Raw genomic sequence first — 15,637 nt, forward strand, 5'->3', positions numbered from 1 at the left:
TTTGCAAGTTCGTATGACTACATTAACCACCCTAGTTCAAACTAGGGTGGTAGTGTAGACATACCCTCAGAGAGCATCTTATTCACACCTTTGAGCAACATAAGTTAAACTTATGTAAGCTGATATGCATACATAGACTTAGACTAGGCTGGACAACTTCATTTAGGAGATCAGTAGCTCAGATCATGCACTGATCAACAACTTCTCCAACAGATCATGGGGAGATGCTTGAAAGTCTGTAAGGGTATGTCTACACTAGCCCCCTAGTTCAAACTAGGGAGGCTAATGTAGGCATTCAAAGTTGAAAATGAAGCCTGGGATTTAAATATTCCGGGCTTTATTTGCATGTTCCCGTCCAGGCGCCATTTTTAAATCCCCTTAGTCCACGATGTGTAACAGTTAACTCGAGCTAAGGACTTAGTTCAAGTTAACGTTTGACTGCCGCGGGTAGCCGCGGGCAGTTAGTTTGGACTAAGGGGAGAGGCAAATATTTAAATCCCGGGCTTCATTTGTAACTTCGAATGCCTACATTAGCCTCCCTAGTTCGAACTAGGGGGCTAGTGTAGACGTACCCTAAGTGGTGTCCAATCCAACTCTCTGCTGAAGAGATGATGGCCTTAACATAGGGGCTGCGTCTAGATTGGCATGATTTTCCAGAAATGCTTTTAACAGAAAAGTTTTCCGTTAAAAGCATTTTCGGAAAAGAGCGTCTAGATTGGCACGGACGCTTTTCCGCAAAAGCACTTTAGCAAAAGCCAGTCTAGACACACTTTTTTGGCAAAAGCCAATCTAGACACTCTTTTCCGCAAAAAAGCCCCGATGGCCATTTTTACGATCGGGGCTTTTTTGCGGAAAACAAATCTGAGCTGTCTACACTGGCTCTTTTGTGCAAAAGTTTTGCGCAAAAGGGACTTTTGCCCGAACGGGAGCAGAATAGTATTTCCGCAAGAAGCACTGATTTCTTACAGTAGGAAGTCAGTGCTTTTGCGGAAATTCAAGTGGCCAGTGTAGACAGCTGGCAAGTTTTTCCGGAAAAGCAGCTGATTTTCCGGAAAAACTGGCCAGTCTAGACACAGCCAGGCTGTTTATGGTAGCGGTGAGCTGAGAGAGGGTGTAAATCCTCAGGTCTCTTCTGGGAACATGTTTGCATAAGGTGAAAAGATTAAGGTGAATAAAGAGCTGTACACCTTCACAGGCCCCCAATTTTTATGTGTGCTATTTTAAAGCCCTGAAATCCTTGATGAAGAGCTAACCAGAAATTTGAAAAATATTCATAACAAAATGCAAAAAAAATTGAAATTTCAGAGTTTTTCACACATTGTTAGGAACTCAAAACTGAGCCCATTTAGGGTAGGTCTACCCCACAAAGAAAAGTAAGAAAAAGAGGCGCAAATTGCAAACCGCAATTTGCATATCTTTTCCAGCTTTTCTTTTGAAAGAGGCTTTTCTGAAATTTGGCGCGTCTACACCGTGCCAAATTTCAGAAAAACCTTCTCTTTTGAGCCACCTCTTCTTCCTCATGAAATGGAAGGCCTTAGAAAAGTGGAGGCCTTCCTTGGACATGGGCATAGCTTTTCCAGGATACCTCCAGTATCCCAGGAAAAAGCTGCAGTCTAGATGTAATCTTACACATACCATTTTACTAAGGTGGGCACATTTTGAATGCAAAGACAGGCCTAATTTCCCAGCTAAAATAACCTATATTTGCAGCTTTAAAAGCTTTCCTATCAAGAAGTATACACAAAGAAATTCACATTTTCATACCTTTATCATGTGAAAATAGACATTTTCTCCAGTAAAGAACAAACTGAGTGAGCAAGGAGTGTCAAAAACCACTCCAAACGAAACTGAAAAGTTCCACAAACAAAATTAGTCAGTTTCACACAGCTCTGGGGTTGGCAAGTGAAATCATTTCATGCATTATGAATGTACTTCTGTAAGTCATTTATAAATTTTAATTTCTTATTTCAGAAGAGTATTTGTAACTATGTCCGAATAACGTGATTAGAGAATTAGATTCAGCAAGCCTGAGAATATTTGTATTATGCAATTTTTATGGCTGTTTAGGATGCCAAGTAAGAGATGTCACTTATATATTTCGTCTCCTGTCCTAATAACCACAGGCAGTAAAAGGGAATGAAAAAAGGTAGTGTCTGCTATGTCATTCTGTTGTGATGCGTAAGTGGAGAAGTGGATGCGTAGGTGGAGAAGTTCATTTAGAGAAAGTGGCATTTTCCCATGTGGAAGAAATGATAATTTAGGGGTTCAAATCTCCAGGGCATCAGAGCTGCTTGAATGTTTGTGTCCCTTCTTTCCCTCCCCCCCCCCCTTAGTAAAGAGCTGTATATTCCACGGCATATGCATCACTGCCTCCTAAAACAAGCATGACAGTCTGCAAGTCTTGACATAGGAAAGTGAAGTTGTTTTCTAACGTAAATGCCTCATCAACAATTCTGCCACTCCTACAACCCCTGTAAGAGCCGATTGCTTTTCCGTTGAATTAATTAGCAAGAGAAATTAATTGATTATGCAAAAATATGTATACTAGTAATGTATCTCAGATTGAAAACCTGAAAGGAATTCTTTGTTTTGGTAGTGTGAAGAGTTCTGAAGGAAAAGTAGTTCTAGGAAGTTAACTTGGCTGGTATTTAGTATTGCAATATAAATATACAGACACTGTAATACTGCAGGGAACCAACATTTTTATTCCTTCTCAGCAGATGAATTATTGATTGTGATAGCCCATCAACTAGGTGAACTGAACTCCATTTGAAGACAAATTAAATTAGCATGCCTCTGTCCAGTATTTTTTTAAAAAAATAATTAGAAATCAGGTTGCCTTTTTAATTGTAGAAAATATACCTGACGGAGGAGCTGGTATCTCATCATTTAGAATTGCAGCCAGGTGAAAGATGACTGGATTGTCCGGTATGTGCAACAACACTGCCCTCTAATGGGCAGAATACAATACATCAGACCTACCCCGAAGGTTTGTGATTGCCTTAACCCTTCTTGGCAGAAGGGCTGTAAAGGGACTACATACCGAGCCCTACCGCTAGTGCTAGCGACTGGATAATTGTTCTTTCATTTGAGTGGAAGTAGTCTGTATCTCAAAGGTGGCTGAATTTTATGCCCTGGGCAGCATGAACATTGTACACTCTATTGTGACAAACCCATAGGGAGCAGCCTACAGCACAGCACCATTACAAACAAAAACCAAGCCTGCAGACAATTATATAAATCTCCCTTGCACATGTAGGCATAGAAGTCACTAAGATTAGAACACAGGCCTCTACCACTTGAGCTCCAGCTGGTTGCTGGTGCAGGTCTCTTATTTTCTTTTCATGCCTGCCTCTGGAGGGCACCATCACTCAGTCATGCATGCACAAAGCTAGTACCTTATGCCAGGGGCTGTAAATCTTTGGTATGCAGCCCATCAGCTCCTATTGGCTCGGAACTGTGAACCGCAACCACTGGGAGCTGTGGGGGGTTGTGCCTGTGGATATTTAATGTAAATACACTGTCTCATGCTCCTGCCCACAGATTACCCCGGTGAGCCATGAGCCAAAGGTTGTTTGCCCTCCTTCCCCCCACACTTACATTAAAATGACAAAATTAAAAAATACCTGAATAGATTATAACTAAAGGCGAACTTCACATGCCCAATATTTGAAATATTAAGGATTCATAACTTTATATGTATGAAGGAATTAATTCCAGCCTTTAGAGATTGTTTGATTTGCTAATTTTGTGGGACAAGGTAGGTAAGGCCATAGCTTGTATTGTATTCTGTTAGTGAAAGAGCAAGCTTTTTCAAGCTACATAGCTCAAAAGCTTTTCTGTCGATATCTTTGGAGGTGAAAAATGATACAACCTCACCCACCTTGTCTCTCCAGTATCGTGGGATCAACTTCCCTACATCACTGCAAATAACAATTGCTAACTACGGAAACCATGCATTTGAATGATCTGACACTGTACTTTATGAAAACAAACTATAAAAATAAAATCCCATGTTTAAATCGATTTAAACTGATGCCAATTCAGGAATTAATGCTCAGAACAAAACTTTTCTTGCTGATACCATGCACTAAATATTTGTTTGCAGTGGATCAAATCTTAGAACCACTGATTTGATTTCAGGAGCTGCTAAAAATATATGGAAGCATTTCTGTGCTATTATGTGAATAAGAACATAAGAATGGCCATATTGGGTCAGACCAAAGGTCCATCTAGCCCAGTATCCTGTCTGCCAACAGTGGCCAGTGCCAAGTGCCCCAGAGGGGGTGGACCGAAGACAATGATCAAGCGATTTGTCTCCTGCCATCCCTCTCCAGCCTTTAACAGACAGAGGCCAGGGATACCATTCCTTACCCCCTAGCTAGTAGCCTTTTATGGACCTAACCTCCATGAATTTATCTAGCTCTTTTTTAAACTCTGTTATAGTCCTAGCCTTCACAGCCTCCTTGAGCAAGGAGTTCCACAGATTGACTGTGCGCTGTGTAAAGAAGAACTTTCTGGGTATGTCTACACTACCCCCCTAGTTCGAACTAGGGGGGGTAATGTAGTCATATGGAGTTGCAAATGAAGCCCGGGATTTGAATTTCCCGGGCTTCATTTGCATAAAGCCAGCTGGCGCCATTTTTAAATGCCGGCTAGGTCGGACCCCGTGCCGCATGGCTACACGCAGCACGGACTAGCTAGTTCGGATTAGGCTTCCTAATCCAAACTAGCTGTACACCTCGTTCCATGAGGCGTACAGCTAGTTCGGATAGGAAGCCTAACCCGAACTAGCTAGTCCGACCTAGCCGGCATTTAAAAATGGCGCCGGTTGGTTTTATGCAAATGAAGCCTGGGAAATTCAAATCCCGGGCTTCATTTGCAACTCCGTATGACTACATTACCCCCCCCTAGTTCGAACTAGGGGGGTAGTGTAGACATACCCTCTTTTATTAGTTTTAAATCTGCTACCCATTAATTTCATTTGGTGTCCTCTAGTTCTTATATTATGGGAACAAGTAAATAACTTTTCTTTATTCACCCTCTCCACACCACTCATGATTTTATATACCTCTATCATATGCCATTTCTCTCTTACACATTTTAGATTTTAAAGTGATTCACTTTCACCGAAACAAAAGATGTTGAGAATCAAGTATCCAAAAGGTAATGAGCATGACCAAGCTTTCGCTCAAGCTAAGTGGCTGTTCTTTTCCTCAGTAGAAGATCAGATGTTCCGGTCTGTGGAGGGCCAGGCTGCCTCAGATGAAGAGGAGGAGAAGTGGATAGGGGACCAGCAATCCCAAGTGGCTGATGTGAAGAAACTTCTGGACAGGGTCCCCTGTTGCGGAAGTGGGTATGTTTAACGGAGATTACCGTTTAGCCCTTTGGTTTCCCACTGCAAATTGTATTGCATGATTTAAATGAGGTCTCTTAGTGAGAAGCCATAAAACTATTTCACCGAAGAAGAAAAAAAAAAAAGACAGCAATCCCTCTGTGCCTTCTCGCTCCAGGCACCAGAGACAAACTGTGTTTGAAATACCCATCTGATGCTAGCAGGAATAAGAAAGGAAAGTGAGATAGTTGTGGGTGGGCGGGAAGGTATGTTTTACTCCAAGTAAAAAGAAACCCCAGTGTCCACATGCTAGAGGAAAATCCTTCTTAACAACATACCCTGCATATCACTTGAATCCTCTTCGCTAAGTCACATCTTCAGCTGCACTTGCAGTAAATATTTTACACACATTGCATAAACCAGTGGTCCCCAACGCGGCGCCCACCAGGCCATTTCTGTGCGCCCGCTGAGTGATCGGGGCCAGCCCCGCCCCCGGGCACGCAGCACAGGGTCGGTGCCAGCCCCAGGTGCGCAGCACTTGGGTGGCCCTGCCCCCAGGCTCGCGGTGCATGGGCTGTGCTGGCCCTGGGCACGAGGTGCATGGGTGCTGCCAGCTCCTGGGCGTGTGGGTGGCCCCAGCCCTGGGCACGCAGCACAGGAGTGGTGCCGGCCCCAGGAGTGCTGAGCATGGGCGGTGCCGGCACCGGGTATGTGACATATGGGTGGGCCTGCCCCCGGGCGCATGTGCAGCCATGGCCCCAGGTGCCCGGTGCATGAGAGGCCCCGCCCCCAGGCGCTCAGCAGCCCTAAAAGGTTGGGGACCACTGGCATAGACCATCTATATGGATTAGAATTCCTTCTGGGAAATCTCCCCCTGCTCTCCAGAAAAGATAATTTCCAGCATAATCCTCCTCCCAGTGAAGCCATGGGCGAGTAGACTTTCCAGCCTGCTTGCCAGTCTCTTTCCAGCTATACAAACATAGAAGCTGTTAGTTCAGGCACCTCAGCTGATTTCAGCTGTCAACTAAGAAGAGATGGGAAACCAGCATAGTCGGGATCCAAACCATAAAGAGCTCTGTAGGTCAAGGTCACAAGTTTGAACTGATGCCCTATGATACTGAGATGCCAGGAGAATAGCAGGAAACCCATTGACCTTTCCTGGAAGTTTCGCTAGTTTCTCTTTATAACGCGCAGATGTGATGACAAAATAGTGAAGAAATTGACGTCTTATTTTAGAAGCACCAATAAGGATGACCATGAGAATGCCACTGTGGAGCTAGCAGAGAGAATTACCAAGTTAACTGAGCAGCTTGAGATGAAAGGACACGAAGTGAAAAAACTAGAAACGAACATGAAAGAGGTAAGAAGTGCCAGGTTTACCTGATTTTATATTCTTTTCATTACTATTTCAAATAGTCATGTTTTGTAATTACATCTGATTTCAGTTAGCTTGCAACCTTGTTAATGCCGGACCACATCCTAGCTTTCCATGGCAATAGCGCTTCCAATATAACTATTGCATGACCTCCACGGATCTGAAGGACTTTACTCTTGGATATACCCACATGACTATAGGCTGTTTTGACAAAACAGTATTTAAAATTCTGTAAAGTATCCAGGTGGGTTTAATAGCAGGGAAAGGCACTGGACTGATAGCTCTGGAGAACAAAGTGGAGAGAGTAGGTGCAGGAAATACAAGGTTCCCCTGCGGTGTCTCAACACAGGGTAGAAGGCTATGTGGAGCCTATCACCAATCCTCACCAGGCCCCAAAATAACCTTTGTAGAGGCACCTTCTCTTGGATCAGTTGCAAGTGCTCAACTTATATTCCATCTTGCAGTTCACTGACAGAAGGAAAATCCGAACTTCAGCCGTAGGAAGTGAAGATACCTCTATTTCTAGTGTGGACATAACTTCATGGTTTAGAAGATACAATGTGATGTCTTGGTATCTTCACCTAATCTTATTTAAGTGCCCAAAACCTCAGGGGATAAGGGGAGGAGAAAAAAATGGGGCCATAAACTGACTTCCAGTTTACCTGACTGGATGGCAAGTCATGTGATCATATGTCAGAAATTGGTTAATATTATAAAAATGTTACTGCCTCACATTTAGTTGGTTCCCAAGTTTCATCTGCTACACAGTCAAAATCAGCTATTTTATGCTCCTTTTCTCCGGAGAACTTTAGTGTTTTTGGAATGCCTAACCACTAAGGTCTGTTTGAATTCATAGTAAACGTTCAACTTTTCTGCATGTTGCCACTGAGTCAAGATTTCAGTATCAAGAACATGCGCGCTTTCTCTCTCACACGGAGGGTACGTCTGAACTACATGGCTCCATCGACGGAGCCATGTAGATTTGTTTGTTCGGCAAAGGGAAATGAAGCTGGGATTTAAATAATTGCGGCTTCATTTAAATTTAAATGGCTGACCCGCTCTGCCGATCAGCTGTTTGTCAGCAGATCGGGGCAGTCTGGACGCTCCCCTGCCGACGTGAAAGCCCTTTATCGACCTCCCCGGTAAACCTCATCCTACGAGGCATAACGGGGAGGTCAATAAAGGGCTTTCAGGTCGGCGCGGGAGTGTCCAGACTAGCGCGCTGAGCCGACAAACAGCTGATCAGCTGTTTGTTGGCTCAGCGCAGCAGCCATTTAAATTTAAATGAAGCTGCGATTATTTAAATCACGGCTTCATTTCCCTTTGCCGATCAGCCTAATCTACATGGCTCCATCGATGGAGCCATGTAGTTTAGACACACCCAGAGAGAGCGAGACAAAGAGAGAAGGAGACACTGAAATGATATGAGGGAGTTTGCTTAAGGGAAAAATTGTGGAAAATGAAAATACTTTCATCTGGTGCAGTTCTCTAGGGACAGTAACTACTGTATTGACTGTATTCAATGACAATATATCCCAGTAATATTACCTGTGTTAATGGAAAGTTTTGCTTCCATGTTGCTTAAGTACCAACCACATAAAAAGCTAAAATTACTCCGTTCATTCTGATGGCAACCACACTGACCTTTTTTTCCTTGTCTTACATTCACACTTTTACATGTATTCATGTTCCCTTTGCAGAGCTTGAAATGTCCTGTTGCCTGTTTTCTAACCTCTGTGGATGGATACAAGTTCAGTGTATCTTGCTCAGAAAAGATCCCTTATAAATTATTAGCAGTTATACTAGAATTTCAGAATAAAAACATCAGCTTTTCCTTAAAAAAAAAAATCAACCTTTCTCCCAAGATAAACATCACATTCATTGTAGAATAACCATACATTTTTAAAAATCAGTATTTGTGAACCAATTTGTCCTTCTTATTACAGACCATTAGATTATTTGCAATTCAGTGTACATCAGTGGTAGGAAGGCACAATTTTAGTTGGTGGCTTAGCTTGCTGCTACTGCTCCCACAAAGCTCTTTGGCAATGAGAGATGGTGATCCTGAAAGGTTCAAAGATCAGTTTAAAAAAAGTGAATGCTCACCTTGAACTTTCTAAGTCCGTGAAAAGTATGCAGAAAATGCTTAAGCTCTCTCTCACTCTCACTCTCACACACACACACACACACAAATTTCCTGGTTTAATAAAGAAACAACTGAGAAGTAGCTGTCACATTCCATAACATTTGGGGAGGCTCGCTCACAAATACCAACAGGTTCTGTTCTTTAGATTTACAAAAACAATTCTGAAAGTTCACACAAACAGCATCACCAGGCAGGGTAAGTGCAAGAACCACAGGTATTGACCAATCACTGATCCAATCTAAGACTACAAAACACAGGAGATTAAAGAGGAGTTAACTTTGATTCTTTTTATATAGAGCTCCAGTTCTCAATAACTGAAAAGAACATGTACCTAAGACAGGTTAATGAAGAAGTCAGGCCTAGATGATAGATTGAGGAAAACATGAGAAAATGCTAAAGATATATCAACACTTTGCAAAGCTTTGTGCTGTGAACAAATGCTGCAGTATTGCAAGGCCAGATTAATCAAAAAGTAGAGAATTAATTTACACCTTTCAAAATGTGCCAGTCATTCAAGAACATTTCCAAGCATGAGTGTGAGTTTCTACATTTAGTTATATCTGCATGTGCCTCTCTCTCTCTCTCTCTCTCTCTCTCTCTCTCTCTCTTTCTTTCTTTCAATACACAGAGAAATGAGCTTCCACTTTTGAGCCCGGTCCACAATCTTCAGATAAAAACAACAAATGGTCTGGTAGCACTTTATAGACTAACAAAACATATAGATGGTATCATGAGCTTTTGTGGGCACAGCCCACTTCTTCAGATGACCGGGGTATCTTCAGATAGGTCAGTTCACCGGCAGATGTTATGCCAAACAATGATGAACACAGAAAGAAATGAATTCCCGTAAGAAACTAAATTGACAGATAACATATTTATTAATCTCTAGTTCAGTGTTTGGGTTTTGTGTTGCACTTGTCATGTTAGTATGAGCATCACGTAAGAAGTAATGAATTTTGCCTCATGATTCCCTAGGAGATAAGGAAGTTATTCCCATTTCACAGATGAGACATAGATCAAGTGACATGCCCACAGCCAACCAGAAAGTCTGTAGCAGAACTGGGACTGGACTCAAAGTTCCAATCCAATGCCTTAAAAATCAATCATCCTGCCTCCTCATATCTGTTAGGAAGCAATCTACAGTTTATCATCATTTATCCATTTTTCAACAGATGGGATAAGAGAAAATGGTAGATGTAAGCAGCCAAACTAAAGAGAGAAGCTTTTGCCAGAAGTGTTTGTTTAGTGACTGAAAACGAACAGCATGGAGTCTGCTGCCTTGCAGTAGCATGCAGCTGAGGACATACAAGTTCATGTGTGTTTTCCCCCAGTGTGGCTAAAGATAAGATGCTCTAAAAATAAAACACTTCCAAGTGGCAGATTCCTATTGGTTTTCAATGCAGAGTACTGTTAGAACTCAATTCAGAATAACTGAGGACTGATGAGCAGTTACCCAGACATTTATGTAAATCTTTAGACATCTGTGTGTGAAATAAGCACCTGGTGGCTAACACATTAGGGGGGTGGTATAAGAAAAGAAAATGTTAAGAAAGAGGAGTACTTTGATTAAGCAGACAAGGGCTTTTTCCCTTCTTTCATCTATATATTGTCCCTTTCATTGTACTGATACGTGGTGAAAATGTAGCTCTGCTAGCGGCCTGCACACGCACAAAATGTGTATCCACATTCAGTCCTCAAAAATGATCCACAGATATCTGCGGATCTAAAGCAGATCCCTGCAGATTTGCAGGGCTGTCTCTGTATGTCTACACTGCATTCCTTTTTCGAGAGAGGAATGCAAATGCAGGTGAACGAAATTGCAAATGAAGCGCAGATTTGAATTTCCCGTGCTTCATTTGCATAATCGCATCCAGGCGCTATTTCAAAATATCCTATTTCGAAAAAAGAAACGCAATCTAGACGTGGTTATTTCGAAAGAAAACCCTTCTTTCAAAATAACCCTTACTCCTTATAAAATGAGGTTTAATTTTGAAAGAAGGGTTTTCTTTCGAAATAACCGCGTCTAGACTGCATTTCTTTTTTCGAAATAGGGTATTTCGAAATAGCACCCGGACACGATTATGCAAATGAAGCATGGGAAATTCAAATCTGTGCTTCATTTGCAATTTCGCTCAGCTGCATTTGCATTCCTCTCTCGAAAGAGGAATGCAGTGTAGACATACCTTCTGTAGTGATCAGGACCCATGAAATACAGGATGTGTGCAGTGCAGAAGAGGAAGGGAGGGACTGCTAGCTGAAAGAAGCAATAAGGTCAATTCAAATCAGACAATTCCCTCCCCACAGTCTCAGAGAGCATTGATTATGCCTTAGCCCGACAGCTCTCCGTTGATGGCGATGAGGTTGGGTGTATGTACAGACAACTATTCATTTATTTGCTTCTTTCCTGTGAAGTGAGTGTTCACAGAGGAATTCTCAAGGCACTTGGAATATAGACTAAGTCATTCGGATGTAAACTGTTCTGTAGGCTGGAGGAGTTAGAGGTGTTCACAAAGTAAAGGTCATGTCTGGCTAATGGCAGCAATTAATTTTTTCATCTGATGCTACCTCAAGTGCCAATTAAAACATTCTTTTTAGCGGTGTCATATAATAAAATGTAGACCAAGGATTATCTCACTTCTGCACTGTGACCACATAAGCTCTTGGAAGTGGGGGGAGGAGTGATGCCCCGCCCAACTACGAAATGTTGATTCAGATAATATTTTCTGCCAAATATAATCTAGGAAGAGGCTGTTTCGTTCAAAGCCTACAGTCATTTCAGCACCTCTCTCCCTAAGAAGGGGCCCTGCTGCAGTTAAAACTGTAATAAAGATGAAACAAAAAGGGATTAACAGAACCAGCAAACGTGACATTTATCACATGGGATTGTGTTAATAAATACAGTTAAGAATAAATATATTTGACTTCTCTTTGCAGCAAATAATTGCAAAGAATAATAATATTTAGGAAGGCTGTGTGCTCTGCTTGGGCCTAGTAATGAATGGGATGAGAGATTTATTTTGGTTTAATTAATTAGCGCTCATGAAAGTCAGAAATTAATATTTAATATACGCGCTTTCCAATAGATGTTCTCCAGACTCATTTTAATAGCTCAGCGAATGCATTGCATTCCTGACTGGCATTGCCTTTCCTCCATCAGTCCTAGGCCTCTGGTATCTTTAACAGTCCATATTGTGGGGCAGTTCTGTGATGAGCAGACAAGAGGGGCTTAACACAAGCTCTGAGGGGCAGAATTTGAGAGTGGGATGATCAGGGGACCAAGTGCTAGGAACTCCTAAATTCTAATTCTGCCTCTGACAGATTTGCTGGCTGGATTTTTACATGTCATTTAACCTCCTTCTTTCATTTCATTCATCTGGGAAATGGGGATACCGGTGCTCACCTGTCTCTCTCCCTGCCGCCCTTCTGAGATAATACTTAATGATCAAACTGTTCTGAACTATTATTCCTCCTTACACCCCAAACTGGAGTTTGACATTGATTTACAGAAATGTGTGAGAGAGGAGGGAGAGAGATATTCATGGAGCTGGTTACTATTATTTAGGTCACATTAGCATCATGGCATTTTCCAATCAGCAAAGACGACACGGTTTTTGTTCCAAGGAGGGCAGAGCATCCAACAGAGAAGAGGAGACACCATACAACCTGGGTGATCTGAATGGTGACAGGCACAAGTCCTATTTCTTTAGAACAATGAAACTTGTAAGTTAAATGCTAATTTGCCCTCCCTCTACAATCCAGCCGTCTTGTCTTTCTTCCGCACCAAAATGCAAGCTTAGATACCAGCATCCTCATGTCCTATCCTTCCAACTTTTGACATCCTCCCACCAGCAGGTGAGCATTTCACTCATAAGTAAAACACATGAAAGAAATAAGTAGATAATTTAGACAGTCTGTCTTGCAAACCTCTTGGAAGAAGTAGGTGATGAGGAAGGATTTAAGACCCTGATTCAGCAAAGTGCTCGAGCACATACTTCAGTTTAAGCATGTGTTGAAATCCACCCCTATTTACTAGTGCAAAAGCTTAAATGAGGAGAGGTTATTAGAAGTGGTCAAAAATATTTCAACACAGCTTTGTTCCATCCACATATATTGGCTGACACTTTCTTGAGATGGGAGAGACTGACGATAGCTTTTGTATCACTGAGGCCCACACAATATTTAATTACTTTTACAAAGTGAAACAGCTCCAAGAGGCAAGACTGAGAGAGAAACTGATTCGATACCTTGGGGGATAGGGTGCTAATGGGGAATGTGGAAGGTTTTATTGAGGGCTAGACAGCCCTAGAGATTGACTTTGCAGTAACTCAGGAAGGTCCTGGTTCAACAAACCACTTAGTCACATGTTTAACTTTAAGCACATGGGTACTTCCATCTGTCAGCTTGCTTCTGGATGTCCTATTTGAACAGGCTTTTCTTGAGCTGGACTACAAACCACTAATCTCCCTATTTAAGCATTCTGAATCAGGGAGCATCTACAAAGCACCCTACATTTGAAATAAGATGCACAATTTGCACTATGCAAATTGTGTATCTTATTTTTATTGTATTTCTAAATAACATGCTATTTTGACACATTCCTTAACCCTTGTGGAATGAGAATTACAGGGATACCGAAATAGCGTACCCATTATTTTGAAAAATATTTTGAAATAACAGGCGTGATTAAAAGACATGGGGTAGCGATTTCGGGATACCTCTGGTATCCCAAAATAGCCCCACTCTCTAGACGTACCCTCAGGGTCTTAAATCTTTCCCCAAAACTCACTTTACCCAAGATGCTTACAAGAAAATTGCTGACTATATCACCTTCTTATTACTTAATTTAATAAATCTGTGTTCTATGCCTGTAGGATGGGATAGAGGGGGAAAGGGTGGAGACAGTAGTGAGAGAAACAGAGAAATCTCTCTACATTATCCTCCTTTGAAAAAACAGAGATAAGAAAGGCTGAAGTACTGAACTGAGAATGAGAACAATTACAATTTCTGAATAGTCTAGTTACACCAAATATTGAATGAATTGTCATGAAGAAGAGCAAATGCATTTCCCAGCAGCTATTGATCCAGTGCCTTAAAGAAATGTAGCAATACAACAACGTAAAGAATTTCCCTTCACAATAGTTTTCAGGAGCAAACTGACATTTACTGGTCTGGAGGAAAGCTTAGCTTTGCAATTTCTGTGCAAGAGAACACAAGCTCCAGTGCTTTTAACTTCCTATGTCCTTGTCCAGATGAAAGGCCCATTGCTAGGTGAACTGCAACAAAAGGTGGAGGAGACTGAATTATTGAAGATGGAGCTACAGATGTTGGAGACTGAGAGAGTTAGGCTGTCACTGGTGGAAGAAAAGCTCATGGATGTTTTACAGCTTCTTCAACAACTTCAAGACCTGGTACGGCAAGAAAGTAGTCCAGAGAATGAGAGCTGGTTTTGATGATGTCCTTCCCACACTGAAAAGGATTTTTGTTCCTTACATCCAAATCCAAGGGTTCCCTTACATTAAAAAGACACAGCTGCACAGGTACCATCAGCTCCATTGGTTGCCTTGCAGCAAAGAGGAAAAACCCTAGGGGTTCTTACATGTAATTTTCCATCACAGATCTCCAAATTCTCCCCTTCCCCCAAACAAAGGTTTAGGATCATAGTAGTTTCAGGTTTTCTAAAAAACCACTAAGTTAGGCCCAAGCCCCTCTAAGAGCAGGATTTAGTCCTCCAGAAGAAAATGCATCAAATATTACATTGACAGTGTAGGGCACACCCAAACACATAGTATACCTAAGATGCTGTTCTTTGGGGGCATACCTACTTCACTGCATGGATTGTGCTGCAACATGAATTTGTAAGTATTGGTCAGTAACTTGCAGAGCCACATCATTATATCGAAGGCTGGGTCTTATTTCAGCTATCCTCTGGAAGGATCCTGCTGGCTTTCAACACCACCCCAGTGACAACTTTAGAAATAAATGTCTTTATATCCGACTGACCATCTGGAGACTCTGGAGTGCTCAAGTTTGGCCTGCTCACCCCCACATCCACAGAAAATATCTTTTTAGTGGCAGACATTTTAGTGGCAGTAGAAACAGACCTAAGAAATATTTGTCTGATTCTATTTCCACTATTTTAAAGGGCCTTTGCCCAGTATACCCCAGCATGCACCAGGCATAGGTTATGCACCACTCCCATCCACATGTATAGAAAAAAAGAAATGAAAGAACATAATCCTCCCACACATTTCTCTAACTTTTCATTCCAAAGCACTGACATACCAACCTGATGTGTAGTCAGTGCTGGGCTGAAAGGCACCCAGTCACGTTACACAATGATTCCTCCGTCATCCCGCACAACCAGCTTCACTATGTATGAGCTCTAGTTCAGCAAGAAGAGTACAACTTCCTGAAGAAGCAAACCTACTTCTTGTAGCACCAGAGATGCTCCTGTCCAAATACTAACCAGGTTAGGGGCTATTTAGTTAATCAGAATGGAGGGACTCACATGTCAAAGTGGCTCTTATCTAAAATGTGATGGGTCAGTCCTTAAAAAGCTATTTTAAATTCCTGGCTAAAAGACGGGGGTAAGGGTAGCGGTGAGAAGTAGTCAAGAAATGAGGAAGCTGGATAAAGGGCTGAACATGGGACATGTTAGGAGCTGTACAAATCTGCACTGTTAGGAGTTAAAAAAAATTGGATTAGGATTCAGGGTGTCTCCTGAATTTTTAGCAGAGCTGTTCACTGTGCATTTAATTAAAATTATTGTCCTCAGATTCTG

The 15,637-nt window shown here is 42.0% G+C and overlaps 1 protein-coding gene and 1 long non-coding RNA gene across 6 annotated transcripts in view; one reads left to right on the plus strand and one right to left on the minus strand.

The window, feature by feature from the left end:
- The window catches only part of EFCC1 (EF-hand and coiled-coil domain containing 1), an 83,336-nt gene that overhangs the window by 60,853 nt on the left and 6,846 nt on the right, over positions 1–15,637 (plus strand). Inside the window, exons 4-6 of one of the 5 annotated variants that reach the window (XM_075939736.2) lie at positions 5,221–5,356; positions 6,572–6,695; positions 12,616–14,084. In XM_075939736.2, the coding sequence (XP_075795851.2) occupies positions 5,221–5,356; positions 6,572–6,695; positions 12,616–12,753 (398 nt within the window). In that variant the 3' untranslated portion in view covers positions 12,754–14,084. The other 4 variants (XM_075939737.2, XM_075939732.2, XM_075939733.2 and 1 more) reach the window with 4 other exon arrangements.
- The window catches only part of LOC149523766 (uncharacterized), a 109,754-nt gene that overhangs the window by 22,442 nt on the left and 71,675 nt on the right, over positions 1–15,637 (minus strand). The gene's annotated exons all lie outside the window — the stretch shown is intronic.

Source organism: Pelodiscus sinensis, chromosome 11, assembly GCF_052426305.1.
Source record: "Pelodiscus sinensis isolate ZL-2025 chromosome 11, ASM5242630v1, whole genome shotgun sequence".
NCBI classification, from domain to species: Eukaryota; Metazoa; Chordata; order Testudines; family Trionychidae; genus Pelodiscus; species Pelodiscus sinensis.